The following is a 27132-nucleotide window of genomic DNA, read 5'->3' as shown; positions in this document are numbered from 1 at the left end:
ACATTCCTGTCTTCCCAGCATAGGGGTGAGGCAAGTTGTAAGTTGACCAGAAGCTGAGAAAAAAGCACATTAATTACTACTTTTGCTGATTGTAATTTACACCCAGGAAAATAAACACCACAGGGTAGGTTTATGCTCTTTGGCTTCACTGATAAAATGGGTGTTTCGGCCGAACGCCGCATGGTTTGTGGCTCGACGCCGGGCTGCAGGTGGGCAGGGACCTTGTCCTGCTTCCGTGTCACCTGGCAAGGCAGGTGGGGAGGGTCACATGAAGCCTTCATGCGCAATGGCCTTTACACCAGATAGTAAAAGTTACTACACAAACAGATTTAAAAGATTCATACATTGCTGGATTACCTGTTATCTAACCCTATATGTCACATTTTTCCTGGAAAAATTAACTGCAATAAGCAAAGCTGCCCCCTCTTTTTGTTATACTCTTTCATGTCTTTGAGTTTTACGGATCAATTTCACCATTTTATTTCTTATAAATGTACAAATTGTTGTTCTGTTTCACCTGTTGTTTTGTACCGTTTTACTTGCTGTGTCCGTACTTGTTGCGTAGACTTATCTAATCTACATGTTTGTTCAAATTTTAGGTTCATTGTGCCGATTCACATGTTCGTTATACCATTATCCTTCATCTCCTTATCTGCGTGCTGATGAAGTTAAACAGAAACAGAAGTACGCATGTTTTTTTTGAAGGAGTCATTCAACCAAATTTGATCCAGATGGCTGCTTCGTCTTCATGTAAATTATTATATAATAATCAATTCTTTATTGCCCCTGTGGGGAAATTCTTTTTTACACCTCCCTCAACTTGCTCCTTTGTAGAGTAAGCTGTCTGCATAGGACAGCCACCTGTTGGGGCACCCAGGAAGCTGGGGGTTAAGGGCTTTGCTCAGGGACCCCCAGACGTGCTGAGGCTGGGTTTGAACCAGAAAGTTTGACCTTATGATTACAGGCACACAGACTTAGCCCACTAAGCCACACACTGCCCCCAACGATATGTGAAGGATAGTGTAATGTTCATGCTCATGTTTATCTTTTTTTAATTGAAAACTTTAATCCAATCCTGCATTTGTGTTGGTCACATCACTACAGCCGAGGTCTGGATTTCACACCTACTCTGCCGAACTGAGTACATCCTGCCCTGGGTGTTCAGCAGCCACCTTCCTCTCCCTGTCCTCGTTGAAGTAATTAACCCAGTTAATTTAGTTGCCAAAGTTGGATCTTGGTAAGTTGGACGTCCTGCTGTAATACAGACTCTGTTTGTTGTTTTGATTCTACTCATGAATCTCCACAAAAATATCCAAAAGTCTTTTTTTTGACCCACCTGAAACAAGTCGGTTTAATTATGTGACTCCATTTGTTTTTGAATAGAGAAAAACACGCACATTTGTTTCAATAACAAGGATTTAATTCTTACCAATATACACACAGTGAAAATGATGCTTTAGCACTCAGACTGGTGCTGTTTTAGGATAATGCTGCTCACCCAGAATCCTTTTGGACCAGAAATGGAGAACTGAGTGTGCTCAGACCCCACCAACATGGCAGAAGCATTTCCGCACACTGGTAGTTACAGAGCCTAGCCTGTGCAGAAATGATTCCGTCAGACTGATGGGGGGTGGGTGGCAGACTTTTTACGCAGGAGCCCAGAGAACAGAGGGTGATGGGGGTCTCGGTCGGGCCCTGAGAAGGTCACTTGGTGAGAGACTTCACCAGCTGGAGTTCCTCCACTGGCTTCCACTGCTGGTTGATGGTGATGAGCTGTGGATCAAGTCAAAACACTGAGCTGGCGTGCTTGGCTGTGGAGCTGAATGGCGTGTTTTGCACTTTCTTGAAACTCGGTGAGTACCCCACCAGGAGCGTAGGAGTGGGGGGTGACATGTACCCTTGAGTAACTAAAACAGGCCTTCATATTTAAAGTAAGTTTGTCCCCCCTGCTCCCCCACCCACCATAACAAACTCTCTCCTATTCCATGATACACCACCGATATCAGAAAAATCGCTGTCAATGAGCTAAGAGAGAGCTGCGGAAAACCACCCCGGAGAATACCTTCTGAGGTTTGGAAGGGTCCAGCTTCTCCCATGGTTCTGGGTTTCTGGTCTTATTAAGGCTGCAGATGCATTGGAAGCCACAGTTAGTGCTCGTCTCTGCTCGACCCAGGCAAGATCAGCGCGCTTATCGAATGAAACCGCGTTACACACTCAGACGCCCCCAGCATCCTGACGGCAGCTGATAAGCTAACGAGTATTAAATTAAGATACACTGCTCCATTAATCTTCTGAGCCTTACTGGAACAGCACAGTGAGACTGGATAGTACCACAGAGGTCATACACAAACGAGAACAGACAGGCAAAAAATAAGAACGCAGCAAAGGAAAAAGATAACGATGCTCACATTACATCTGGTTTGGTCAGCAGGAAATAGACAGAGGCGGTGGCGGCCCCTGCGGCCGCGAAGGACACAAAGCCGATCAGCGGGATGAGCTGGGGCACAGAGATCCACGTTAGCGGCAGAAGCAGGCGTATATGACTACAGCATGAGCGACTGAAGCAACGCTTCATTGTCGTCGCTCAAGGTGCAATGGAATTAGAAAGCTATCCTTGTCGGTGCAAGAAAGGAAAAAGACAGGAAGGACACAGATACAGGGAAAAAATAAGATGAACAGAATATAAAACAACAATATATGCCGAATAAACAAAAAAAAAAGGATATGAATAAGTAAACAGAATATAAAACTGAATATAAAAGGAGTGTAAAGAATATAAATTTAAATGACGTAAAAAAAATAAATAGATAAAGTCAGACAAAAACACGTCCTCGAGCCCAGAAGAAAATGGCTCTACATCAGACTTACTTCCTTCTTTTTCCTCAGCATTTGAAAAAATCCAGACATTGTTATGAATTTTCTGAACCCTGGAAAAAAAAGTAATTGATAATTCATGTTCTCAGACGTTAAAGGATTAACTCCTATATAAATTCATAAACGATGACATGTCATACAGGACATGCAAGCAACATAAATCGAGAAAATACACCATTTCACCTGCAATAAAAACACCTTTAGGCCTACGACTGCAAAATACAGCAACAGGTTAATCTGAAGTCGCCTCCGTTCTGATTTTATGTCATACTCACGAAGCACCCACCTCGATAAAATGAACTTTCAGATCTTCCGCCTGGACCTCAGTAAGTCAGAGCCGGAGAGATTGACAGCTTGCATTGAGCGGCAAGAGAGAGAAAACGCCCAGGTAACGCGTGGGCTGTTCCCCATCCTAGGATTTCTAATGCGCTTTTCCGAGTGTCACACGTGACCCCTAGTGGCCTCTATGATAACAGGGTCGCTGAAAAATATAAAAAATTTCAAGCCGAACATCCTCTCTCGGCTCTAACCTGATCAACGTCTGTGAAGTGTACAAACCGCATAAGGCAGTACATATATCATTAATATTGTGTTTAACTGTTGCCATTTTGTTGTTTTACTGTACTATTGGAATGTGATTTTGTTTTTAAGTTAATCTGATGGGAACCGTCTTTTGCTGGCTAACTTATCGTCCAGACTAAAGGTTTATGGTCATTCATGAATTGACTTCATAAAGGAAAAAGCACCAACTGCCGGACGTTTTTTGTCACGCTGGATCTTGGCTTTGTCTTGCTGATGAAATTTGGCCCAGGAGGGAAATAGTTGCGGACCTCAATTATAGAAAATATTAAATTTAATTTCTGTAGGGTTTACAATTATCCTTAATTCACAAGTCGTTCCTCTTCAAAGTCAGCCAGATTACATTCTTTTCATAATTGGAGATGTTGGCTAAAAAGCAACTTATTTTTTTAAAGAAGACAATAAGCGTCATAGAACCATGTTAAATCTCAAATCAGATTGCGGACGCGGTGGATAACGGTGTCTTCGATAAGCTAATCATATTAAAATAATGCAGGCTTCGCAGACCCAAACACAAAGACGACTTTAATTAAGCAGGAGCGCTCTTTATTATAGTCCTTATACAAGGACGCACGCAACAGAAGTGCAACAGAAGAGAAGCATGTCGGGAAAAGCTAATCTCACCAGCGCTACAATGTCTTCGGTCTCATGCAGATGATAATAGGTAAGGTTTATCACCATCGACAGATAACCGCCCGAAACTAATTTAATATGGACTGGGAGTTAAATAATTAATACTTTGCTTTAACGTATCAAAAGCATAACCCCATTCCTGTCTTTTTGTAGTTTAAAGGTAGGCAGGCCTTTCAGTCAGCATATGGCACGCGGAAGCACGCGCACGATACTACGTGCTGGTTTAACCGTTAAATCTTTGACGCACGGATGTTTGTTTGTCGGTGTTTATAAACGTCGCCTGAGGATGTAGAGACTCTGGTTTGTCATTTTTGCTGAGCTGTCCCAACACTTTTGATGTAGCTAATTTTTGGTTTATAATGGAATAATTTAGATTTGCCATAAGAGTTCTTCCGTGAGAGTCTGAAAGCGTGAGTGACGTCAGATGTGTGACAATTGGCAACCCTGATGCATTAAGCTGGAGGTCATCTATGTGTCCGAGTCTAAGTCGGAGTCTCTGTGTGATTAGGGGGGCAGTAAACGGTTCCCCTTGATAGACTGATGACAGGGTGGAAGTCCGGAATCCCGTAGCAGAGAGCAGAGTCAATGCTCGTTTCTGTCACAGAGTTATCTGTTATATTATGTTATGGACGTGACAGTATTTAATGCTGAACTAATGTCCGTGAACAGCACACTGCATAGATATTTGGAAATGACCCACTAGATTTTCCTCTTAGTTGGCCTTGGGGGGTACTTTGTGCCTTTTTTGAACAAAGAGCACCATCTAATGCTAGCAAAATGTAGCAAAGTCTATCACTTTTTGGGGTGGTAGATACACAGTAGTGGGGAAGTGCAGGACTTGCGAAAGGACAGACTAATACGTTCAAATGCATTCATAACCACTGGCATTAAGGCAACGGGTCGGTAGTTGTTAAAACAGCTTGGATTGGAAGATTTTACTGCAGGCATTATGGTGAAACATAATGTTTTTGTAAGTTCCTGTAAGTTTTTGTAAATCACCTTTAACTTTAAGAGAACAGAACATAAAAATATGTGGTTCTATATGATCTGCATTATTGGTTTGTATACTTGTAATTTCTTAACTAACACACTAAGCAAAAAATCTTCATCCGTCCGTCCATCCATCAATCCGTCGATCTATCACTTTCTGTAACCGCTTATGCCGTTCAGGGTTGCAGGGTGCAAACAGTCTTCAAATCAATAAAATTGCACTTATTTGGCTTGGCATTGTCTGCAAGTTTAGTCTTGTGTGGGGTGCTCTTATAAGACATAAGAGCACCCCACAGACTCTGAACAGGTTTGAGAATGCATAAAATGTCCTATTAAACACTGAATCTGTTGTTCACTCAGTGGAGGGCGATTTGTTCATTTCAGAAAAGATGTCTTTAGGTAGGAATGTAGATATGGGGCCAGCTCTTTCAACGCCAGCTTGCCCGTGTGCAGCCTGTGGACCTCAAAAAGGATGTTAAACAGCACCCTCTAGTGTGGCATGGACACCATTCACAGCAATAACAAACTACAAATTATGGAAATGACATTCCCCTTGAAGTGTTGCATGATGGACTTTAAACAACAGGAAATTTGATATTCCTGGGTTTGCCTTTTTTACATACCAAATGGACTCATTAAGTTGAGCTTCTTTATATATGTATTTTTTTTTCAAACCAGTCATTATGACACCCTTTATAAATTAAATCTGTGTTATTCTTTTGAGTGAAGTATGTAAAATGTTTCTCCCTACTCTTGCATCTTGTCCTGGTGATTGTGTTTGTATATGTGCTTGCCTGTGTTTGTTTGTACACTCTTACTCATATTCATACAATCAGTGGGCACTTTATTAAGTACACCTAGCTAGTACTGGGTAATACCCACTTTATTTGTTACACCTGGCTAGTACCGGGTAGGACCCACTTTATCAGCTACACCTAACTAGTACTGGGTAATACCCACTTTATTTGCTACACATAGCTAACACCAAGCAGTACCCATTTTATTAGCTATACCTAGCTAGTACTGGGTAGTTTCCACTTTTACCTCCATTTTCACTTTATGGGTAGATGAGCTGTGCATTCCGAGAAGCCTTTCTGCACCCCACTGTTACACTGAGCTGTTATTCTGTATATGGGGCTTCCCTCATTACTTTGCTGGCCATTCTCAGAACCTCATTAACAAGGTGTTTTTGCGCACATGGATTTCTTTTTGTTCATCACATCATTCTCTGTAAATTCTAGACACACCAGGCAGTGTCTGTCTCTGAGATGCTGCAGCTTTTGCAATCACACCACATTCAAAATAGTCTGTGGCCTGTGCTGGAGATGGTAGTCGGGAGAATAATTCAGAGAATTCAGATTACTTCATTTCTGGTGGTGTTCATGCTTCGACACTTTTATTCATTTGCCTTGTTTTGATTTTTTTTTTTAATCCAGACCTGAATATACACACACATGTACGTGCTGAAGAACCTGCATTCTTCATTGTGTGGATTGTGTAGGAACCAGATTCTTCTGATGTAGAGTGATGAGGAAGACAACCCCCCCCCCGTTTCCCTTGATGTGCAGAGGTGTGGTAGCTCTCTTTTCTGGAAACGATTCCTTTGAACCCTTACTCCCCCCCCCCAAGATCATGAGTGTCTTAAGGTAAAGAGTAGGAGTTAAATATGTTTATAGGAAGTGGCTTTAGGCAGGGATGGTTTCCAAGAACAGTTAGATTTGGGGTTTTTGATGCTTACAGGTAACAGCATCTCATGTCGTGATAATGTTTATTGGTTTTACTAGAAAACGTTCCTTCTGTGTGCTCTTTGGAAACTTGGAAACCAGTCATTAGTTTTTCCATCTTTCATCTGCTTTGTGTTGTGACTTTGCAGAGGCTGTATGACACCCCTGAGACCCTGAGGCAGATGGAGTTTGCTGGGGTGAGGGTGGGGGTTATAGGGAGAACCCTACACTCCTCGCTAATGAATGAGACATCAAGGAGGGGGCTGAGTGGGAAAGGCCACACTGTAGATCCTTTGTTGAAAGACACTATGGACAGTAAGGCAGAGTTGAGCTGAAGCTGGTGCTTCTGTCATTTCAGGAATAAGCGGCCATCTTGAATTCCGGCGCCTGTGTGTTATGTCTGTATTTCTCTACCATATCCTTCTGTGTTGGTGCGGTCTGGTAAAAAAAAGTGACTACAGCTGGCCTGTATGATAGAAAAAAAGACCAGACACATTTTAGTTTAATGGCTGATGAGGGTTTTTCTGGAACAAAGCACTTCTCTGACAATGAATGTCTGTAGCAGACATTCCCTTATAGAGTGGTCTACAAGTTTAGAATATCCCTGTGGACCTGCACCCTAAAAGCAAACTGGTTAACTCTGAGGAGAGAACTGGCTGTTTACTGCACATTGTGACGTTTTAGATGGAAAAGTGTGGAGAGAAACAGGGTGATAGTTGGTCTGGCAGGATGAGTAGAGAGGCCTTTCTTAAGTGGTTTGAGGCAGAGTCAGATGGAATGCAGTTTATGGGCTGGGTGCTGTTGAACTGGGAGGTGATAAACGTAGGGATGTCAAGCTCTCTTTTTGGATAATTGGAGAAAAGAAGGGCTCATGGAGGAATGAGGTTGCTAGTTCAACAAGCAGTGGAGATGAAAGGTCGAAGTCAAAGATGACTGAAGTGGGAGGATGTTTGCTTAGGTGTTTGGTGTCGGGAGTTTCCACTTTAACAGAAACACTGATATCCACAACCTCTGGCAAATTAGCTGGCAGATAGCTGAGAATTATGACAGCAAAAAATACTTGTTGGTGGATGGCGATTGCTGCTGAGTCACTTTGAAGCCAGTTGTTGAGGTCTTCAGCATCACTTCAACCAGGAAAGTATACTGGCAGCACCTTGAGATACTCTTTAACACCTTAACATCAATGCTTAAAGACTCCATTGGGCGAAGGCTGAACTACATCAGTCGCAGTAATTGCTCGCAGAGAACTTTATGACCACTAGAGGGACACATTTTTCTATTCGAAATCTTTCCTCAAGCTATTCTTCAAATGCAGAAACCAATCGTGAATGTATTAAAAACATCTGTAGTGGAAGTTGTTAATTTAATTGTGCTTATGCACACTCGTTTGTTTTGATGTGCTGCAGTTTATCTGCGCATAGTGCGTAGTCCAACGTCAGTTTATTTTTTTTCAAGAAAAACATAATTGTTTCTTTTCTCTCAGATACAAAAGTCTGGGCAGAGAAACCCCTGAATGTATTGATGTAGACCCTGAGAATATACCAGCTGGACCTCAGGACGCTTAGGGAATATAGTGTGCCTGATAGTGCTTTTCTTGTCTTTAATAAAATTGTGGAGAGTGCAACAGCACACAGCCGGTAACTGAGTGACAGAACCATGACGGCGAGGACAGCTGAGGTTGCCTTGTGTCTAACAGCAAGGATCCATTTAAGGCATAATAAAAAACAGAAAGATACACTTGCCTTGAGGTCATGCTGTCTCACTGAGGAGGCTTTAATCAGCTGGCTGGCGGCACAGCGAAATGACTAACAGCCGATATCTGACCTCCGGGAAACAGCCAAACAAGCCCGGTGTCGTCACTCACATGAATACAGAAGCACACAAGTGATCCTTTTTTTAATTATTATAGTTAAATACGTGCTTTTAATGCCTGTAGGTAACAACACCATGCTTTTATAATGTTTATAAGGTTTTTGTGGAAACATTTCCTCGCAATTTGATACCAATCATTGAGTATTTCCCTCTTTGTGTCTACTGTGTGTTGTGCTTTTGCAGTGGTGGTCCTTTACCCATGGGACAGAGGTGGTCTGTCAAAGGGCAGGGAGGGTGGTCCTTTACCCATGGGACAGAGGAGGTCTGTCAGTGGACAGGGAGGGTGGTCCTTTGCCCATGGAACAAAGGCGGTCTGTCAAAGGGCAATGTGGGGTGGTCCTTTGCCCATGGAACAGAAGTTGTCTGTAAAATGGTGGAGTGGTAATTTGCCCATGGGATGGAGGTGGTTTGTCAAAGGACAAGGTAGGATGATCCTTTGGTCATGGAACAGAGGTAGTCTGTGAAAAGGTAGGGCGTGGTGGTCCTTTGCCCATCGGACAGAGTCGGTCTGTGAAAGGGCAGGGTGAAGGTGGCTGACTGGGAATATGCCAGGAAACCTAGGCAGTTCTTCTTCCACACTAACGGTAGCCTCTTTGTCACAAGTGTGCAGCAGCTCTCCAAATGAGAGGGTGTGCCTCGCAAGCACACTTTGAAGTTACACACAAGAGCTTAAAATGAGACAAAAAGGGTAAAATATTAACAAAAAAACACAGTCACAGAGAGGCTAAACACATGTGACGGCGCACTACTGAAGGAAGCCAGAAGAGCAGGGACTAAGTGCATGATGTGCATAGGTCATGGTGTTACAATAAGCAGTCATAGTCTGCAGAGTGGAAAGTGAGTGTGTATGTTTCAGTTTGAGCTCCACTGGCTATGGCTGCCGTTTGTTACCCAGCTGAAATTCACACTCTTGAGAACCCGATGACACAAAGGGTGAGAGAGAGGGATGTTAAAATTAGCTGATGTCATCCCCTGGATCTCTGAAAGGAGGTTCAACAAAAGATCCTGATGCCGTTTGTAAGGCAGAGGTCACTTTCTGACCGCCCCTGACCTCCTGATTAAAAATAAAAAAGGCTGAGTGGATTAGAAATTACGGGTTATTTACTGCAACACATACTGATACCACAAACTTAATCCCCAAAGCCAGATGTTTTTGGGTTAATGTAAAACAGGAACGTTGTGTCACTAAACGTCAAACATAATGGTACATTATTAATGAAACGTGAGCCAGGAAACGTAGAATGCTAGCTACACACATTATTCCGTGCAGTTCTGCACTAGAAACAGACTTCACATAGTTGAAGTGTTGCATACAGCCTTGTCCTATAATTGCTCTGTCTACAAAAAATATCAGCGACAATGCACTACTATGCATTGGCTGTTTTTTTTCCAAGTGACTCAAAGCTCAATGATTTTATGTTTTTGTGAAAATTTTTATTTTTAAGTAATAATTAGCTTTGCAAACACTGTTGATATGCCACTGATCCATCCACTATTTGTTTTGCTTAGTTAATGTTAAAGATGTACTTTTATCTTACATAACACTCTGTTCCAGGTGTTTTGATTCTTTATATTTTTTTTTGTCAGTCATTGCATTTTTAGCCTAACAGGATACGCTCCAGACCCCCTGCGATCCTGCGTAGGACAAGCGGCTGTAGAAAATGGATGGAGAGATGGATCTTAATCCACAATTTTTCCTTTTGTCATATATAGTACCAGTAAAAAGTCTGGATAAGCCAAGGCACCTACAACGGAGAGCATCACGTCACATGGCCTGGCCACTTGACCTAGAAACAGTAGAAATGGTTTTGGAAACTGCCAGTGAATGCCCAGTATACATGTGGGACCTCTTTCTGGACAGCTGGATAAGCATCCCAGGAGGCCACCTCATGACACTGGCATGGAGGAGAAAGTAGGGTTAGCCAATCCCTGGAACAATTGAGGTTAAGGGCTATGTTGAAGGGCCCAATGGTTGGATCATTCTGCCGATCATGAGATTTGAACCGGCAACCTTCTGAGTCCTAACCCACAGAGCTGCCCCCCCCCCCAAAAAAAACAAGTTTTTTTTGGTCAGTTTTGATGTGTTTATAATTATTCTAAAATGTAGAGAATAGTACAAACAGACCTTTCTATGGGTAGGTGTGTCCAGACATTTCACTGGTACTGTATACTTGATGAAAAGTTGACCCACTGACCCGTGTTTAGTGGAAAGAAGCAGGTGTTTCACCATCACAGGCTGTGTTTCAGCCTCTCACACACTGACTGAGGTCTGCTTTACGAGCCGCTTTGCTGTGTTCTTAAGGAGACCAGTGCATCCCACATGACAGACCTTTTGTGGTTATCCCGGTGTTCCGGATGCTTCCCAGACCTCCCTCTTGTTTGGCTGATGACGTCATAGAAGATGATCCGTTTTCCAAAACAATTGCTGGTGGTTTGTTTTGTGTTGCAGCACGCTATCCTCAGCTCTCAACTTCACATTAAGGTGTTGCTGTGTGAAATAGAGTATGGCCATGGAGCATTTAGTTTGCTCAGCAAAACTTCAGGTTTGAAAGTATCAGTTGCCTTATCTTCTGTAGGTCATTCTTGTCTTGGGATAGACCCCAAGCTTTTACAAGCTGACCAATAAGTGCCATTATACATTTCAAATTCCACGGCTGGCCTTAACTTGAATGAATGCATGATTGGCCTACACCTGATTTAATGATTGAACTTCAGCGTTTCCTGCTGTTGCAGTCAAATTATACCCCCTGGATGGGGCATACGTATGGTTTTAGACTGGTGTGATACGCTCAAAGTATTTGACAGATGAAATTTTGCAGACACATATATGGAGGGAGCAAATTTTGTGATAAATCACTCTAATGCTGCTTAGTGGGAGCAGAAGGAAGGATGACAACAGAAGACACGACCTTATGAACATGGTAACTCAAAAAGTACTTGATGAATCTTATTACCACTCCAAAAAGCATTATATGAATGAAGATGTACACCCGATTTCATTTTGACACAAGTCATCCCAAAATGGAAGAAGCATAGCTAGCTGGCAGCAAAGGAAGGAAAGGGGGGCTGTAAAAGACAACAACTCTAAAATTATGTGATGGATCCTTTTTCAGAATTCACATGAGCGTTGTATAGGTGATGATCTGGGGCCTATTTCGTTTTGGGACAAAAACCATCAAAAATGAAAAAGTGCCACTTAGTGATGGCACATGAGAGGACAACCACAGATGCAGATCTGGTGAAGCTGATTACATCAAGACAGGCCACCAAAGTTGGGCCTTTAATGAAGGTCTCTTTGGAGAGGTGGGGAGAGTGTATATGTGTGTGTGTGTGTGTGTGTGTGGCGGGGGGAGGAGGGGGCTAGATATTGTAGAGGTGAGATTTACATGGTGATAAGACAAATCCAGCACTGATAATTGATCTTCCAGCACAAATAAACGTAAACATATCTAATCTTTCTCTCTCTTTTTAAGACATTCACACATGAAGAGGTGAGAGTTAAGCATTGGGTGAGAGTGGAGGGTCAACTGTTCATCCAGCACTTCTGGAGCATTTTTTGGGGGACTCTTCTGAGTACGAAATTCAAACCAGTGATCTTCTGATCATAGTTGCAGAGGCCTAAGCGTCCCGATGCCACTGTACAGGAACGTGGAATTGGACATTACTGAGCCACGTGGAGCCTCTTACGAGCACTCTTTTTTTTCAGACATTGAGAGTCCTGTTTTTGTTCTCCTGTGGTCTTTTAATTTTAAAATGTGTCACACAAATGAAATGACAAGATAAGTGTTTCAAAAGTGCTTGTTTAGAGGAACTGGTATATGGATGGGATCCATGCTCGAGTTGCAGTTTACCGAGAAGTTGGTGGGTCATCGTGACACTGAATAATCAGAAGGGACATGGTCACTTAGGTTATAAATTAGAATTTAACAATTATGTTTATGTGCTTTGGTTTATTGTACTGGTTCAAAAGCCTTTGAGCCGGTTTTCTCAGCATATGTTTTATACCTTTTATGAATGAAAAGAGGTCAGTAGATCAGTCAAGCATTTTTTGGCAACAGCCTTGCCCATTTGCTTTCATTGGCCATTATCTCCAAAAGAACGACAGGACACTGTCATCAATGAATCAAATAACTTTAATAATTTAGGTTAGAATGGAAGGAACAAGCCCAGAGGTAGCGCTGAACATATACACCATGTTATCAGCCACCAAGGTCATATGGGTCCTGCAGAGTCCCTCAGGGACACCACGACCTCTTGCGAGAGACAAGCTGGGACCGCCTCCACTGTGGACCTCCAAAAAGCCAGCGCATGGGGGTCCGAGTTAGTACCAGCTAACCGTGCTCCAGGGTGAATCAGCATGCCTTGTTAAAGTTCACATCTGCTTTGCATTTACTTTTTGCTGCAGAGCTGTTCTCCATATACCATAACAGAGCAGGTCAGATGATTTGTTTCTGCTGGGGTTTTCTCTAATGATGATCACAATCGAGTTGCCTAGTTAACAACACCCGACTTGCATGAGCTGGGATTGCCACGGGGACCAGGAAACCCGGGGTGTCTTTAAGATGCTTTTTACTTTTAAAGCAAGTCAAGAGTTTTGCAGTGAGGAGGGTCAGAGGAAAAGGGAAGGTGTTCCCCTTCAGGACAGAGGTGTGCATGGTGTGGTGCGAGAACGGAACACCTTGCCTCCGAGCAGTGTGTGCGGTTGGGATGCAGTCCAGATGAGTTCCCCCTCTGTCTGTTGTTGGGCAGCCACACTGACCAAATGTCTCCCCTAACTCACTTCTGTGTCTTTGCTGCATTTATTATAAAAGTCCTGGAAAGCGCAGAGGTTTTCCAGGGAGCTTGGGTTCAGTGAAAGGAAGCAGACTGATCCCATTTACCAGGAAACAAGAAAAGTAGGAAAAAAATACAATTTTAAATGTTTCAATGAGTTACTGTGGCTTAGGGTTTCTTTATCTTTTCCTGTTCTAGCAAACTTATTTCAAGCTGATTATTTATGGTCTCTCTGCTGGAAGCCCTGAAGAAGTTGTCACTGTGTAATTCTCACCAGAACACACTGATGAAGCCATTTACTATAGGATCAGAGTCGCTGCCGATAGCTGAATTATACAGAATACTGTAGTGGTTTTGATATTAACAACAAATCTGATAGTGACTTAGCAAAAGCATTCATTTTTATGGTTTTCACTCTCTGTTAAGGTGCTGGAGTCTCATATGGGACTGTGCGTGACACATAATCAGCCAGAGGAAATTTGCCCTGCTCAAGAAATTTTACTGGGGGGACACCCCCACACTGCTCAGCATGATTTACCGTGGGCCTTGAGGTTGGGGGGGGCAAGGTGATTTTGTCAGGGGGCCCAGAATTAGCTACGCACCTGCCCCAGATACTCTATGCCAGTGGTTCCCAACCCGGTCCTCGGGGACCCACTGACAGTTCACATTTCTGCTGCCTCCCTTCTCCCTGCCAAACACTTCACATTTTTGCTCCCTCGACACCAACGGTCAGTGTCCCCTCAGATGATGGCACCCTAGGCAGCCGCCTATGCCATCCAGTGGATTGACAGCTATTTGGTATAAAATTATAATTTGTTCCATCGTATGGATTCTCTGTTATTTGTAATATAGGCGAATAACACTTGTAATGAGTGTGCATTTTTGAAAGCATATGAAAGTTCAAGTTGTATATCTTCAAGCTCTAATGACTCTGCCGTGCTGTCATATATGGAGTCATGAAACTTGTGAACCATCCGTACTCTGTAGCTACAGTCATCTGTGGATAAATCATGCTGAAATGAGCTGTCTGTGTGCTAATGGAGACTATTGTCGTTTTCAGACAGCTTCCCTTCTGAGGTTGGGTTCAGTTTGCTAATAATGACGTGGCAGTAATTTGAAACCAGTACCCACATTTAGCAGTGGTCTATGTGACAGATGTCATGCTGTGTTTCTGTGTGAGCCCTTGTTACCATGGTAACACAGCGCATCATTGCTTGCCCCCCAGTTTTTGTTTTGACTATGGTATGAAACAGCTTGCATGTGATCAAAACCACATTCTGACAAAATGAAAGTCATCGCCAACACATGGCTCTAGAAGCACAAGTTTGGATAAATATGATCAAACAGTGATGGATCACAAATAATTATAATCACAGTGAGTAACTGAGAAAATTCTGTCATGTACATTGATCCTGCAGGCACCACCTCAATGGCTTAGTTGTCTAGAGCTCCAGTTAGAAGTAGGGATTTTTAAATCAATACACAGTTGTTCAATGCAGTTTTTCATCTACTGCCAGTGAAATGTTGACCATTAAGATCTGGTTAAAGAGGAATGTTGCACCAATTTCAAGTAGCATTAGGAAAATGTATATTCTGGAGGTAAAAATGTAAATGACATAGATAGCTTGTAAGGGTAGTGGCTGAGTTACGAGTTTAAAGAGTACGGTAGAGATTCAGGGTTTGAAGGACTTTAGATTTAGTGCAATGTTTCTTCATCCGGCTGTTAGAACTCGCTGCAAGCAGCTGTGGTCAAGACAGTACCAATAACCCAAAGTCATATAACGCATTTGTGTTCCCCTTAACACTCCTGGATTTCTGGTTTACTGTTTTTTTTTTCCCTCCGGTGTAGTTTTGACACATGAGGATACTCAGTACTTTTTGAGTCAGGATTGTGTGCATTTTAATGCCTGTTCTAACTGCTCTGTCACATCAGATTAAATCCCTGTTACTATTGAAACACCGGGGTGTTTTAGCAATGTCTTTCCTCTCAGTTTCAGGCCTTTTTTGTGATGGGTCCATCATAATTGGATCCAGCAAGCTGTTGAATATTTTTCCTTTGACTTGATACCGAAAAATAAGTACGAGTATAATTACTGGATAATTAATCAGTAAGTTTACTGATTAACGAGCAGCGGTCAGTGTCTTGTCTCTTCTCAAACTCACAACAGTTTGTCCAGGCTTCACAACTTAACGGTACAGGGAAGAAAACATCTTCAGGTTCACTTTCATACATATATTAATACAATATTGACGATGGTTGTTCATTAATATATACAATTACATATATTCTGGAAAACAATTTCAGAGATTCAGAGAAAACATGGTTCTAACATGTGTAAATGTGCAGAAAGCCCAATCTGACCTCCAGCATAGTGTGACTGTGCCAGGTCATACAGTTTGTTTCTTTTATTTACAACCTGACGGTTTCCTAATGTAACAGGATCTGGGGAAGTCAGGACTCCCTCAAATGTAGTTGCAAAATGCCCAGAGAATTACAGATCACTCTTTTAGCTAGTAAATTATTTTAAATTAATCACTAAAAACCTTGTAACACAGTAGTGAATGAATAGCACGTTTTGGATATGAACTTAACTTGGGTTAGCAGCAAACACTTTAACATTAAAATTAAACAGCTATTAGAAAAATGCAAATAACACACTGACGATGTAAAAACAAAATAATTTAAAGTCATTTGACTGGGTTAATTACTGTATCAATAATAATTAATGGACACATTATTATCTGTTTGACAGTGGTTGTGTGCTGTCCCATGACTACATTGGACATTTAGAAGACATTCAACATGGACCCATTACAACTGTACCCCTCTTTACCTCTGGGGGCAGCAGTGAGACTGAATGACACCTTCACTCCACAATTGGTTCCCCTTTGCACTTCAAAGGTATGAAATGAGACGAGATGTTCTCCTTGCGTGTCTTCCGGCCCTTCAGTGGCCTTCCCTTTTGCGACAGTGCCAGGAACATCTGTTTACCGTTCTGTCTCGTCCACTTCATTGAAGAGTACGCATTGAAGTAGTTTTCTAGGAAAATCTCTTTGAAGTTGCAGCTTTCGCTGTAGATCTTCTGCAGGGTGAAATTAGACGGTTTTAGGACAGTGTCTCACTAATGGCAAGTTCACACCATACGATTCTGTCCCCAGATCGGAGACAAATCAGTGTTTGATCCCCACTAGCAAATCAGCACTGGATCGCTATATGTGAACTGTTCAAAGACGCGACTGGACAGAGTTGCAGATGCCCGTCAGACATCTAGCAGGCTAAATATCTGCTGGACCTGTCGGCAACTCCAAATCCTGTAGTGTGAAAGGTGTTGTGACCCAGGATGAAGGGAAACACAGGAAAGGTGTTTAAAAAGGTGTAAAAAGGTGTTCAGGGAAGAGGTATTCAATAAAAGATTACGGTTACGGTAATGGTTATTTGTGGCTTGATATATAATAGATTACATATACATGCCAGGTCACTAAAGACCCAAGATATATAATAGCGTTTCCTGAAGCGTGTACATGGGTTGATATGTCGCACATTTGCAAATGTAGATCATATGTTACCATTTAATTAAAGTGTTTTAACAATTTGTAGTGTGTTGACACGGTGCTACATATTTTCATTTTGCCGTGTCACTTCTTGCGTGTGTTTTCATGACAAAACGCAGTTTGGAGACCAGACAGACTAATTGAGACTCCTCCTGGTGAAAGATCTTGTAGTGTGTGACCTCCTGTCGTTGACCAGTCGTAGCATATGTAACTATGATGACTACAAGACTCCCGATTACAAGATAACAACTAGCAAACAGTACAGTGATCTGAGGGCTTTGAAAGCCACATAGTGCGAACTTAGCATTCACTGATGCACTTTGATGATGCATACACAGGGCTTTGTGTTAGACAACCTGGCTTACCTTGCCCTGCAGCACTCCGGAGCGGCTCATGGATATGTAGTACTGGCTCTTCACCCCCTTGATGGCCAGCACCCCGCCCTCCGAGACGGTCCGAATTTCGAGAATACCTGCAAGCACATGAGCCAGCCCTTAGAATGTAGTGAGAGATGAGGCTCCAAAACCCAAAGGCCTGACTTTGGTCAGTTGTCGGACTCTCGGGAAAACACGTGTGAGGTGGGCCAATCAAAGGCTTGGAGGGGCCCGTTCCCCCTCCGACACCCCGAGAACGACGCTAAGCGTGGTGTCGCAGGTCATCAGTAGTTTCTCTTAAGACCCAGGGCTTGTTGTGCTTCGGACGAACAGGTGTTCAAACAGACGGGATTCCGGGAAGTGTTGGGGATTACATATGAGGTGTGAAGTGACACCGTGCTTGTTAGAAATGACAGCTGCAATCATGGGTAGAGTCACTAACCAGCTTCGAGAACTCAGCTTCATTAACTCAGAGCAATACTGGAAAACAAAGCAATAAAACAGCGAAAATAACTTCCTTAGAAAGGCGTTGAAGACCGCGGTGCGTGCTGTGTCTTTACTGCACACTGCGTCTTTGGGAGAGTTGTGGGGTGAAATAATCACTCGTGCAACATTCCACCTTAACAACCCCATCCTAAATCATGCTGGTCATAAATTGCCCCCCCTCCCTCAGCTCCCCTCTTATCATGCTCATCTGGAGAGCAAACATTGCTCATCTCTCTCCTCAATGTCTCTGAAGTGGACCCCTTTTGCCAGTGTGCTTGTTCTCATGGTCATCTCAAACCCCAACCCTGCTGTTATCGTATGGGATTAAAAACATTTTCTTAAAAGCCAGTATTCTCTTTCTGCCGAGCGCCTCCATTTTCATGTGGTTTTATGGAGATCTGTGAGACAACTGCCCACCCGAATGTAACTCTTCATTACGGTCCATCTCCGTCTTTATCTCGACTAAAAAAATACTGAACTTGGAATAAGCAAGGTTAAGTAGTCAGTAATCATAATGATGTGCTTTTTTACTGACAATCTTGCTTTTAAGTGTAAATCAGTAATTCTCTCATAAAGCAGTTCAAATACCTAAATGGCCATGATTAAATGTGTTGTCATATGCTGGCCGCACAAATACGGGAATTTTTGTTTACAGAGTTTGCAGTGTTTACACAGCTGGATATCATGCAGAATCTGTTCCAGTTCCCTGACTCAAGGGTACAACAGCACAGTCCTGTCTTGGAATAACATGCCACTTAGGTGCATGCTTTTGATTGCTACCTAGTGGACGAAGAAGTTTCCATGAATTTTATATATATAAATATATAAAATAATCAGGAAAGAACCCCTCATTTTAATTTGACTATTTACTATCGTAGAAAAATTAGCATGACATCACCCCCCCGGTTTTTGGTCTACACACTGTGTTTACAGGATTTGTGTTCCCCAAGTCCTTTGAATCTTTTGAAGTTAAACGTACAGTGTTTTGAACACTTATGTATGGTTTTAATTTCTAAGCTGTTTGGCTACTATTCAAATATCAAATGAAGTTCATATTCCGTTTGCCCAACGCAGGCGTCTGGTAACCTTTCGTTTCTAAGGGCAATTATTCTCGCGTATCTACAGATAGTTTCCCTTCTGCCCACGTTCCTGCTCGGACAAGGAGGTGTATGTTTAATTTGGCGGCGAGTGTAGGAGTGTGTCGAGATCTGGCAGAAGGAAGCACGATGGGAAAAGCCCATTAATTCTGAAGCCTTGGGCAGAATGCTCTGGTCTACAGATCTCCCTGCTTGCACATTGTAGAAGATTCTTCCCATAAAAAATAAACAAGTGTAGAGCTTTCTGCCCATACAGTTAACACAGGAAAACATTCAAAGCAAACATCGAGGGCGGTTTTACTGCTGGTGGTAAAGGGGTTTTCTTTGAACGTGAAAAAGACCAGCTTTACTGCCTATTTATACATGAGAAATATCAGATTGCGTGAGATTTGTAAATAGAAGAAAAAACAGGTAGTAAATGTCCCAAACAATGGTCAGACACTCCATTAAGCCCAGACTAAAATGGTTTGCAGGACTGAAGGAGAGTTAGAGGGAAGGTTTCTGCTTTATACAGTACAGCGCATACATTAGTAGTGCAGACCTATATGATTACGGTGCTCTCAATTAGGCCACGTTTGTACACATTTCTTGTGACAGCTTTGTAAAGGAAAGGGATTTGTGCATAGTAAAAGGGGCCTTAACGTTTACCTCTGCATAAATCCCTGTAAACATGGTCCTTTTTATCAAAAAGCCTCTTAATGAGTGGTTGTTATGCCACATACTTTATCCCTCTGTCTTGGAAGAAGATGATTATCATGCCGGTGTTAAAATGCCTTAACATGTAGCAGTGGCAGCCGATCCCCTCTAGGGGGCGTCCTTCCTGAGTAACCTTGTGTCTGTTGCAGCCACGATGCAGCCTGGCTATTTGTTATCTTGGAAATAGTTCTGTCTTCACGGGCCGTGCTGACCGATGTCTCCAGACAGGCAGCCAGAGAGGCCTAGCGACAACTGATATCAGACCCCCTTTGTTATTCTTAATTATTTTATTTTTCTCACAAAATGAAAGCCGTTGTCTGTTTTCCTTTTGGTCTCTCAGAAAGGCTCCTTAGAGATGTTCAGACGGTGCCTTCAGATCCCACAGCAGGTCAGTGCTTTGTTTGATGGTGTTATTTGCAGTGATATCAGTAATGGAAAGTTTTAAGATTACACAGTGGCACCTGATTTGTTCCTGCAGCTGCTATCAATTTATTTTTCAACTGCGGGTATTAAAACATGTGAATCATTTGTAATTGAAGACGCAGCATGCAGCAAGCTTATGCTGTCATCTTGGGGGTTATGGGACGGGAAACGCGATACCCAGCTGGTCAGTGACGCCACTCAGTGACGGTCTGTTCTCCCAGCATTACGTCGGCCCGTGCGCAGAGCCCCTGCCCATGCTGGCCAAGCTGATGTGGGCCGCAGACTCCCCCTCCCCCACAGAACAGCATGTCTTATTCCCAATTGGTGCCAGGGGCAGCTGATGATTTTAGCAGCCAAGGCATAGGAAAATTTACAGGAGGTGCAGAGGTGCAAAGGCCGCCTACTGGTCAGATGAAAATGCTATTTGAACATATTCAAGTTTAATGAAATTAAATAAAGCTATATTTGAAAATTTGGCTTGTGTTAGTGTAATGACAATTTATTGTCAGTGTGTTATGTGGATGAATGACTCGTTTTGCTGTCTCACTGCCCCCCCCAGAGAAAATCCTAGAGTTGCCTGTCAGCCAAAGAGCCACAGGAACGTCTGCCCTTGTGTGACTGGGTCTGTGTTTAAGATGGGTCTGTGAGCCTTGTCTCCCTGGAAAGTTAGTCTTTATTTTAATGCCAAAATAGTTTTTTGATCTGCTCTGAACATCTCCTCCGGCCCAAGTCTTGCAATACCATAGACGTGGGACGTTAGTCATTAAGCCTCATACTGTTTTATAGACCCTTGGAGGGGGGGGGGGGACATGGGAGAGGCCTGGCCCCAGGCCAGCGTGTCACACACACGAAGTGAAAGGTTTCCAGTAGGTACACTGGCCCTGGTAATGATGTGGGGGAGGGAATGGGTTCAAGTCTGAGGGGTGCTTGGGGGGGGACAACCCCAGTTCCTTTTGTCATCCTTCTGCATTGTCTGGTTCTATGCTACGGGTTTTACCCTGTCACACTACGAGGGGGTCCCTTGGGGAGGGGGGGTGGTGGCTGAACGTGCCGCGTGGGGAGGGAGCTGAACCTCTTACAGCTGCAGTAAAATACAAAGCAGCTGTACGACTGGGCAGATTTCTTCTTTAATCGTTAAGCTTTGGGGAGAAGAGCCCACTAATGGGCACAGATGCGGGGGCTCTCTCACCAGGCAGACCGCTTCACCAGCCCGCAGCTCTGTGCGTCTCTGGGCCTTTGCACGAGCTCTCCCCTGGCTGCCTCAAAGACCCGGCATTCAGGTGGGCGGCAGCCTCGCACTGTCTGCGGGGGTGTCCTGATGGGGCGTAACCTGTCGAATGCCCTGAGCTTCTTACAATAGGCTCTAGATTAGAACACTCGCGAGATCTAAACTTACTGATAATGGGATGAAAGAAAAGATTTACTGAGCAGATTTTCCACGAGATTTCCGAAGGGCTCGTCGTCTTAGTCACGTGTGTCCGTGCCTGGCCGCTCACATCTGGCCATATCGGATCTCTCCTCTCTTTGCCAGGTCTTACGCAAGCCTCTTTTTTTTTTTAATTTTGCCGAGCAGACACCTGGCTCTCACGCCAGCGTTCCTGACAGCTCGCTTTTAGCGGCGTCACTCTCATTATCTCTGCTGACCGGATGCTATGTTCAAAGGTCATTTGCGCGGCGTTCAGCCTTTTCCACTGACCAGGTTAACGCGTGCGCGTGGCTTCAACAGAGTGCTGTTCCTAAGGGTTCAACACCAGGTCGCTTAGATCTTTACTAAATCGAACTGCAGTAATCTGGAGCTGTTAGTATTATGAAGGTAATCTACTGGGAGAGTGCTGCTCCCCCCCCCCTCCATTTTTGATCACCATTTATCTCCTGCGTGCTTATATTTCACAGTGACCACATGATATTTCAGGGAGGTCCTCCTCCCCAGGCGGGGAGATAAACACCGTGCCGGTGTTTAACATCTTGATGTGGTTTCAGGACCTAATGCCGAACTTCCCCCCACCACTGTTGCTGTAACTTTTCAGAAATAGCAGGTGCCCGGTGTTCAAGGTGTTTAAGACAGCGTCCAGATAGCACGTCAGCGTAAATAATTAGGTCGACGGCTGGGAGTGTAAAACACTGTTTCCATGGAAACGGATGACCTTCCAGAGGTGTGCCCTCACGGTGACTATGATTTTCCCTGAAACCACGCATTTATAAATTATTCTTTTTCCGTTTTTTGTTTCAGATGCAAACAAAAATAGACGTGAAGTCATATCTTAACGCGGACTGCCGCTCTGTTTATTTTGGGCCTTTGTTTATGTTGCAGATGAATTATCTGCAGCCAGCAGGACACCTGTTTCTCCTTACTGTTGTCATGATGCACACACGCTTTTTCTTAAAGCTGATGGGAGCCCCATTCACTACGTGTTGCACAACAACAACAAAGCTGAGAGACACCGTAGCAGAGACTTGCTCCATGCATTGTTTTTCCCAGAGTTCCAGAGTTTTTTTGTTTTTTAATTATCCTCTTGACTGACAGCGTCAGAGCACGTGGAACGATTGAGTGAGGGAGACCGAGAGTACTCAGCAAGTACAGTGAGAGTGAATTAAACCAAAGTAGTGCTTAATTCGGTCTGATTTCACAAACATTATCAATTTCCTAGAATGCATTATAGAGGGAAAATGAGCCAATTATGTCAGCCAAAGCTCTACACATGGCTGAGATTTGCTCATATAAGCAGCCTGAAGTTGCTACGGGAGCATGCACGCAAAGCCTTAACCACAGAGCTAAGCAAGCGAGTTGTGAACGAGTCCGGCCTCCAAAGGGAGTACTCACTGTAGCAGTTGGTGGGGTCCTGTGTACCGCCAATTCTGCCAGTGTCGTCCACCGTGAGGAACCACTGTGTCCGGCTGAAGAGCTGTCTGACCCGTACATCGCCCCCCTCCATGTAATCGTAGTTCCCGGTGTGACGCTCGTGTTGTGAGCAGTTCATGATGGTGGCCAACTCCACGGAGGTCCTCTCTGTGCTGGCCAGCCCCACGCCGCCCAGCAGCAGGACGAACTGCACGTACAGGCCAGACAGAACGCTGGGCAAGTTCCCTTTCCATGCGCTAAGCCATCCGCGCATTATCCTGCACGCGGGCGGCCGGGCCGCATGCTGGAAGCCGGCACGGAGCCCCAGGCCTCCTGCTCGTGATCACCGAGGCTCCTCGGGAACCGAGCGGCCACAGTGCCCTCCCGGTGCAAAGCGGCAGCAGCGGAGGCGTTCCCAGGAGAGCCGGCGTGCCACGGTGTCCAGTCCTGCTCTGCTCCTCCTGCTAGCGAGGTGCTCCTCAGGGATTCCTAACTTCCAGGCAGCAGGAGGCGAGTGAAGAAGAAACCAGTCACTGTGGGGCTTTATCAAGACCTTGGACCATCAGAGGACGTCATGCCATTTTTAAATTTTTTAATGACACCCCCGCCCACAGCTTCCGGACGAGAGCACAGTAAGTGAACTAACTGGTACCTCAGAGTGTAACCTTTGCTGAGCTCTTAACCCCTCTAACTAGTAACCCTAACCCTAACCTTCACTGGATCGAGTTCTTAACCGCCCTCTGCTGCTCAGTACCCCATAAACAAGCCTCCCATGCTCATAAATTTCCCGGACAGATATGAGCCACAAATTTCTGGATGTAGAATGAAATATCCGTGTTTGAATTAAATTCAGATCCACTCACCTTACACTTGCGTTTCGTAAGGACAGCTAATTTGGCGACGACTCCAATGTTACTCCGCTCCCAGCCCACAGAAGTCCGGCACTGACCTCCCTCCCTGTCAGACGCTACACTCTCATCGCAGCTGGCTGCGTCTACTTTTCAGATGAGAGCCACATGTTGGGTAGGGCGACCCCATGTGGCAGAGTGACAGCAAGCTCCCCGCGAGTGTGCCGGTGAGCACGCCTGGGTGATGTGCGCCTCCCTCCTCCCGTGCAGGACAGCCCCGTGGAGGGAGTGTGGAGCGAGGCAGGGCAGGCTGAGTGTGAAGGCTTGTCTGCGTCAGCGTGGAGAGGCTCTCTTGGCCTCGGCGATGCTGGGTGTGTCCAGATGGGGGAGCTTCCCCTCTGACCTCACTACCAAGCAATTATGTCTCAGCCAGTCAGGGAGAAACCCTCCTCTGCTGGACCCCCCCCCCCTCCCCCCGGGGCTGTCCAGAGCTGCTGGGAGGAGGAGCGGTCGCGTCTGTCCTCGGTGCTGCCCGGGAAGGCTCTGCTGGCTGCCTCCGCATTGTCAGTGAGTACAAAGGGACAGGAGAGGATCCTCCGACACTTCGGCACATCTGCCAGCTCCACAGACGGGCTCCTGCAAAGAAGCCTGAAGTTATTGGCAGCCCGGGGGGAGGGGGGGGTGGGTTGTATGAGCTTACCTGTGTGTTGCTCATTGAAAAATGAACAACAAATGATATTTTACAAGCAGATCACAGAGATCGAAACGGCTGACAATTTACTGCCGTGTTTGAGGTATTTACTCAGTGGCCCCTCTTTACAGTTTAGCTATAAAAAGAGTTTTTCTGAGACTGAAAAAGTTGACTGGAGTGATGCCGGTCGTTTTCAGCAGCACGTGTTCCAAGGGGGCCTCCTTCCGCTATGGAGAGAATGCCCTCGCTGCCTCACTCACACACAATGTTGTGAGGAAAATTGACATGAAGTTGCAGGTTCCTGACAGACCAGAGCCTTGGTCTGAATCCTGTTCCCCTGCTGAATCTGCAGGGGGGGGCAGACCATGAACTCACCTGAGAATGTGCACGTGCTATTTCAACTTATACAGTTATTGCCAATACAGTAAATATTTAGACAGAGGTGTCATTTATTTAAGATCTGTTATATCCTGCACAGGTCTGAGATGTCTGTGTAGTGGCTTGTTGTATGAGGAATTAGAACTTGGGACATCTATGACAGTTATTTGTGTCTTGGGTATTTTTATTCTGTCGTTTGCCTACTGCAGTCTGGCGATATATTCCACCTTTCTGACTTGCCCGTTCCGTGTTTTCTTGTGGTCTGTCTGCTCTACTTGGGAGGTTGCTCTGTTGGCCAACGTAAGGAAACGGTTGGGTTATTTCATTATTTTATATGCTGGTGGCCGGCTTATTTACGGGGCTGAGACAGACAGCAAAGGTACAGACCACAATGCTTGGATTTACAGACCCTTGAAAGGTCTGGAGGCTGAAACCAGTGACTTTACTACAGCAGATTCTTTTTCTAAGATTACGAATTATGGCATCTCTGGGAATGGTCCAGGTAATACAATATGTTAGCTCAGATATGCAAGAATATGACGTTTATGGGATGTGATCTAGAATCCAGAGCCATTTCGAAATGTATCATATTGTCAACAGTGTCGAAAGTCACTGTCTGGAATCTGAGATCCTCTCTACTAAGTGGCTTTAATTTCTGCAAAAGATTTTCAATCAGATTTTCACTCAAAGAGAAAGTAACAAATATGTTGAATTAAGAGTTTCCTTGAGTTGACTTTCCAGGAAACTACATTTTCTCAATGCAGAGAAATTTTGGACTTAACTAGCGTTTAGTTACCTGAAACCAGTTGCAGTTGTAATGAATGGTCATACATATGCATGAGTAAGAGCTATTCAAAAGATCAAAAGCTCCTATTCAAAAATCATATTTGGGTAGCTTTATAATGAATGATCGGAATCTTTAGAATTATGTGCTGCCTTGTGTATCTGTGGTTCTTTTCACATTGTGATTTAGACCAGTACTTACGGTGACAAAGAAATTCATTTGCAGTGCAATTCAGTAACATTTGACATGGATCTTAGCAGCAAACAGTTTAGGGTAATTTGTCTCTTCCCACACTGACAGCTACTGGCATTAGTGTTATTTTGAAAAGGGTTATGCTCAAGACTGTGTGCGTTTTTAGCGAACTTGTTAGCAGAATTACATTTAGTACCTGCATACCCTGAACTGACAAATTATTTCAGTAAAAAAAAAAAATACATCTATTGCCGGCCAGGCATGTCTGTCTTACATTTGCTTGGGGTCTCCCTAATGCCTATTTTGCTGGGACAGACCTGTCCAAATGTATTTACAATAACATGATCTGGCTGCTCATTTCAGGAACCCGATTCATGCCCCTGGTGAGACAGGAGGGGTCAGTGTGTTTTCACGGGAGGTGAGACGTGTGCTGACCCCTCTTTCCTAAAACAACATATCAAGTAGCGAAGATCAAAGTATCAAGCAGAATGGCAATGCTCTAAATCCAAAGGGCACAGAGTCGTGTCCTGCCTCTGCCAGCAGGTGGCAGAGTGGTTAAATACCTGTATTTGTGGGCGCATGGGTTCAAACCCAGAAAATCCAGGAGAAAAGCCCAGAACTGTCTCTGAATAACAGCCACAGTTGACCCATCTGTCTTCTAACTTCCTGTACGGTACAGGGATGTGGGGGGGACCTGAAGCCTGGAGCCCATCCTCCACAGTGCAGGCTCAAGGCTGGGCTATACCCTGGATGGGATGCCCGTCCATCACAGGGCACACACACACACAGACACACACACATTACGGGTAATTTAGAGATGGCAATTATCCTGACTGTGGGAGGAAACTGGAGTACCTAGAGGAAACAAGGAGACGTCCACACAGAATGGAAGCAATAACAGCTAATAATGGATCCAGATTGTGAAAAGCTGAATCAAAGCTGAGAATATTTGACACCCCCCGCCCCCCCCCCCCCCCCCTCATTCACTGTCAGTAATGGGCGGCACAGCCACATGTATTAGTGGGAACTGATAGGCCACTTCCTTCCTAGCCGGGAGATCCGGGCGAGAGGCGCACTTCAAACGGTCCTGACTCTGTCGTGTGGGGCTGCCGACTCCTCGCCTCAGAGCGGTAAAGGCCTTTGAAGCTGCTCTTACTGGGTCATTAAAAAAGGCACTGTTAGAGTAACAGAAGATGGCCGCAGTGTCAGCTTACCAGTAGGAAAGGGGTGTCGAGTGACAGCCAGGGACGGCTTTCGGGGACCTTCGCGTTTGCGCCGCTGCAGTCCCTGCCGTGACCTGCTAGACTTACCAGATTGACCAGAGCCC

The 27132-nt window shown here is 44.4% G+C and overlaps 2 protein-coding genes and 1 long non-coding RNA gene across 5 annotated transcripts; 1 reads left to right on the top strand and 2 right to left on the bottom strand.

The window, feature by feature from the left end:
- Nucleotides 1-1398: 1398 nt before the first annotated feature.
- LOC125706740 (normal mucosa of esophagus-specific gene 1 protein-like) lies at nt 1399-4307 on the bottom strand. 2 transcript variants are annotated; one of them, XM_048973556.1, is made up of 7 exons: nt 4078-4304; nt 3560-3704; nt 3161-3355; nt 2869-2927; nt 2409-2497; nt 2063-2123; nt 1399-1773 (listed from the first exon to the last, which is right to left on the bottom strand). In XM_048973556.1, exons 4-7 carry the CDS (start codon nt 2905-2907, stop codon nt 1705-1707), a joined length of 258 nt encoding a protein of 85 aa, XP_048829513.1. In that variant the 5' UTR covers nt 2908-2927; nt 3161-3355; nt 3560-3704; nt 4078-4304; the 3' UTR covers nt 1399-1704. The 2 variants fall into 2 exon arrangements, with proteins under 2 accessions (XP_048829513.1, XP_048829514.1); XM_048973557.1 differs by lacking the exon at nt 3560-3704 and having other exon boundaries at nt 3161-3227; nt 4078-4307.
- On the top strand, nt 4018-22411 carry LOC125706741 (uncharacterized). The gene is made up of 3 exons (XR_007382068.1): nt 4018-4117; nt 19991-20038; nt 22385-22411. It is a non-coding gene; the product is annotated as an uncharacterized LOC125706741 (long non-coding RNA).
- LOC125706739 (fibroblast growth factor 7-like) lies at nt 12788-24076 on the bottom strand. 2 transcript variants are annotated; one of them, XM_048973554.1, is made up of 4 exons: nt 23776-24076; nt 22895-23405; nt 17363-17469; nt 12788-16528 (listed from the first exon to the last, which is right to left on the bottom strand). In XM_048973554.1, the coding sequence occupies exons 2-4, from the start codon at nt 23184-23186 to the stop codon at nt 16313-16315; spliced, it is 615 nt and encodes a 204-aa protein (XP_048829511.1). In that variant the 5' UTR covers nt 23187-23405; nt 23776-24076; the 3' UTR covers nt 12788-16312. The 2 variants fall into 2 exon arrangements, with proteins under 2 accessions (XP_048829511.1, XP_048829512.1); XM_048973555.1 differs by having other exon boundaries at nt 22895-23401.
- Nucleotides 24077-27132: the final 3056 nt, after the last annotated feature.

This window comes from Brienomyrus brachyistius, chromosome 13, assembly GCF_023856365.1.
Source record: "Brienomyrus brachyistius isolate T26 chromosome 13, BBRACH_0.4, whole genome shotgun sequence".
NCBI lineage: Eukaryota > Metazoa > Chordata > Actinopteri > Osteoglossiformes > Mormyridae > Brienomyrus > Brienomyrus brachyistius.
This window is presented reverse-complemented; position numbering and strand designations above follow the sequence as displayed.

Excerpts from the sequence above, each read along its gene's own strand:
- LOC125706740 (XM_048973557.1), bottom strand. The coding sequence starts at position 2,907 with ATGTCTGGATTTTTTCAAATGCTGAGGAAAAAGAAGGAA. Across the intron at positions 2,498-2,868 it reads TGCTGAGGAAAAAGAAGGAA|CTCATCCCGCTGATCGGCTT; the intron begins GTAAGTCTGATG and ends TCTGTGCCCCAG. Across the intron at positions 1,774-2,062 it reads ACCCTTCCAAACCTCAGAAG|CTCATCACCATCAACCAGCA; the intron begins GTATTCTCCGGG and ends CTTGATCCACAG.
- LOC125706739 (XM_048973554.1), bottom strand. The coding sequence starts at position 23,186 with ATGCGCGGATGGCTTAGCGCATGGAAAGGGAACTTGCCCAGCGTTCTG. Across the intron at positions 17,470-22,894 it reads GGACCCCACCAACTGCTACA|GTATTCTCGAAATTCGGACC; the intron begins GTGAGTACTCCC and ends ATGTGCTTGCAG. Across the intron at positions 16,529-17,362 it reads CCGGAGTGCTGCAGGGCAAG|AAGATCTACAGCGAAAGCTG; the intron begins GTAAGCCAGGTT and ends TTCACCCTGCAG.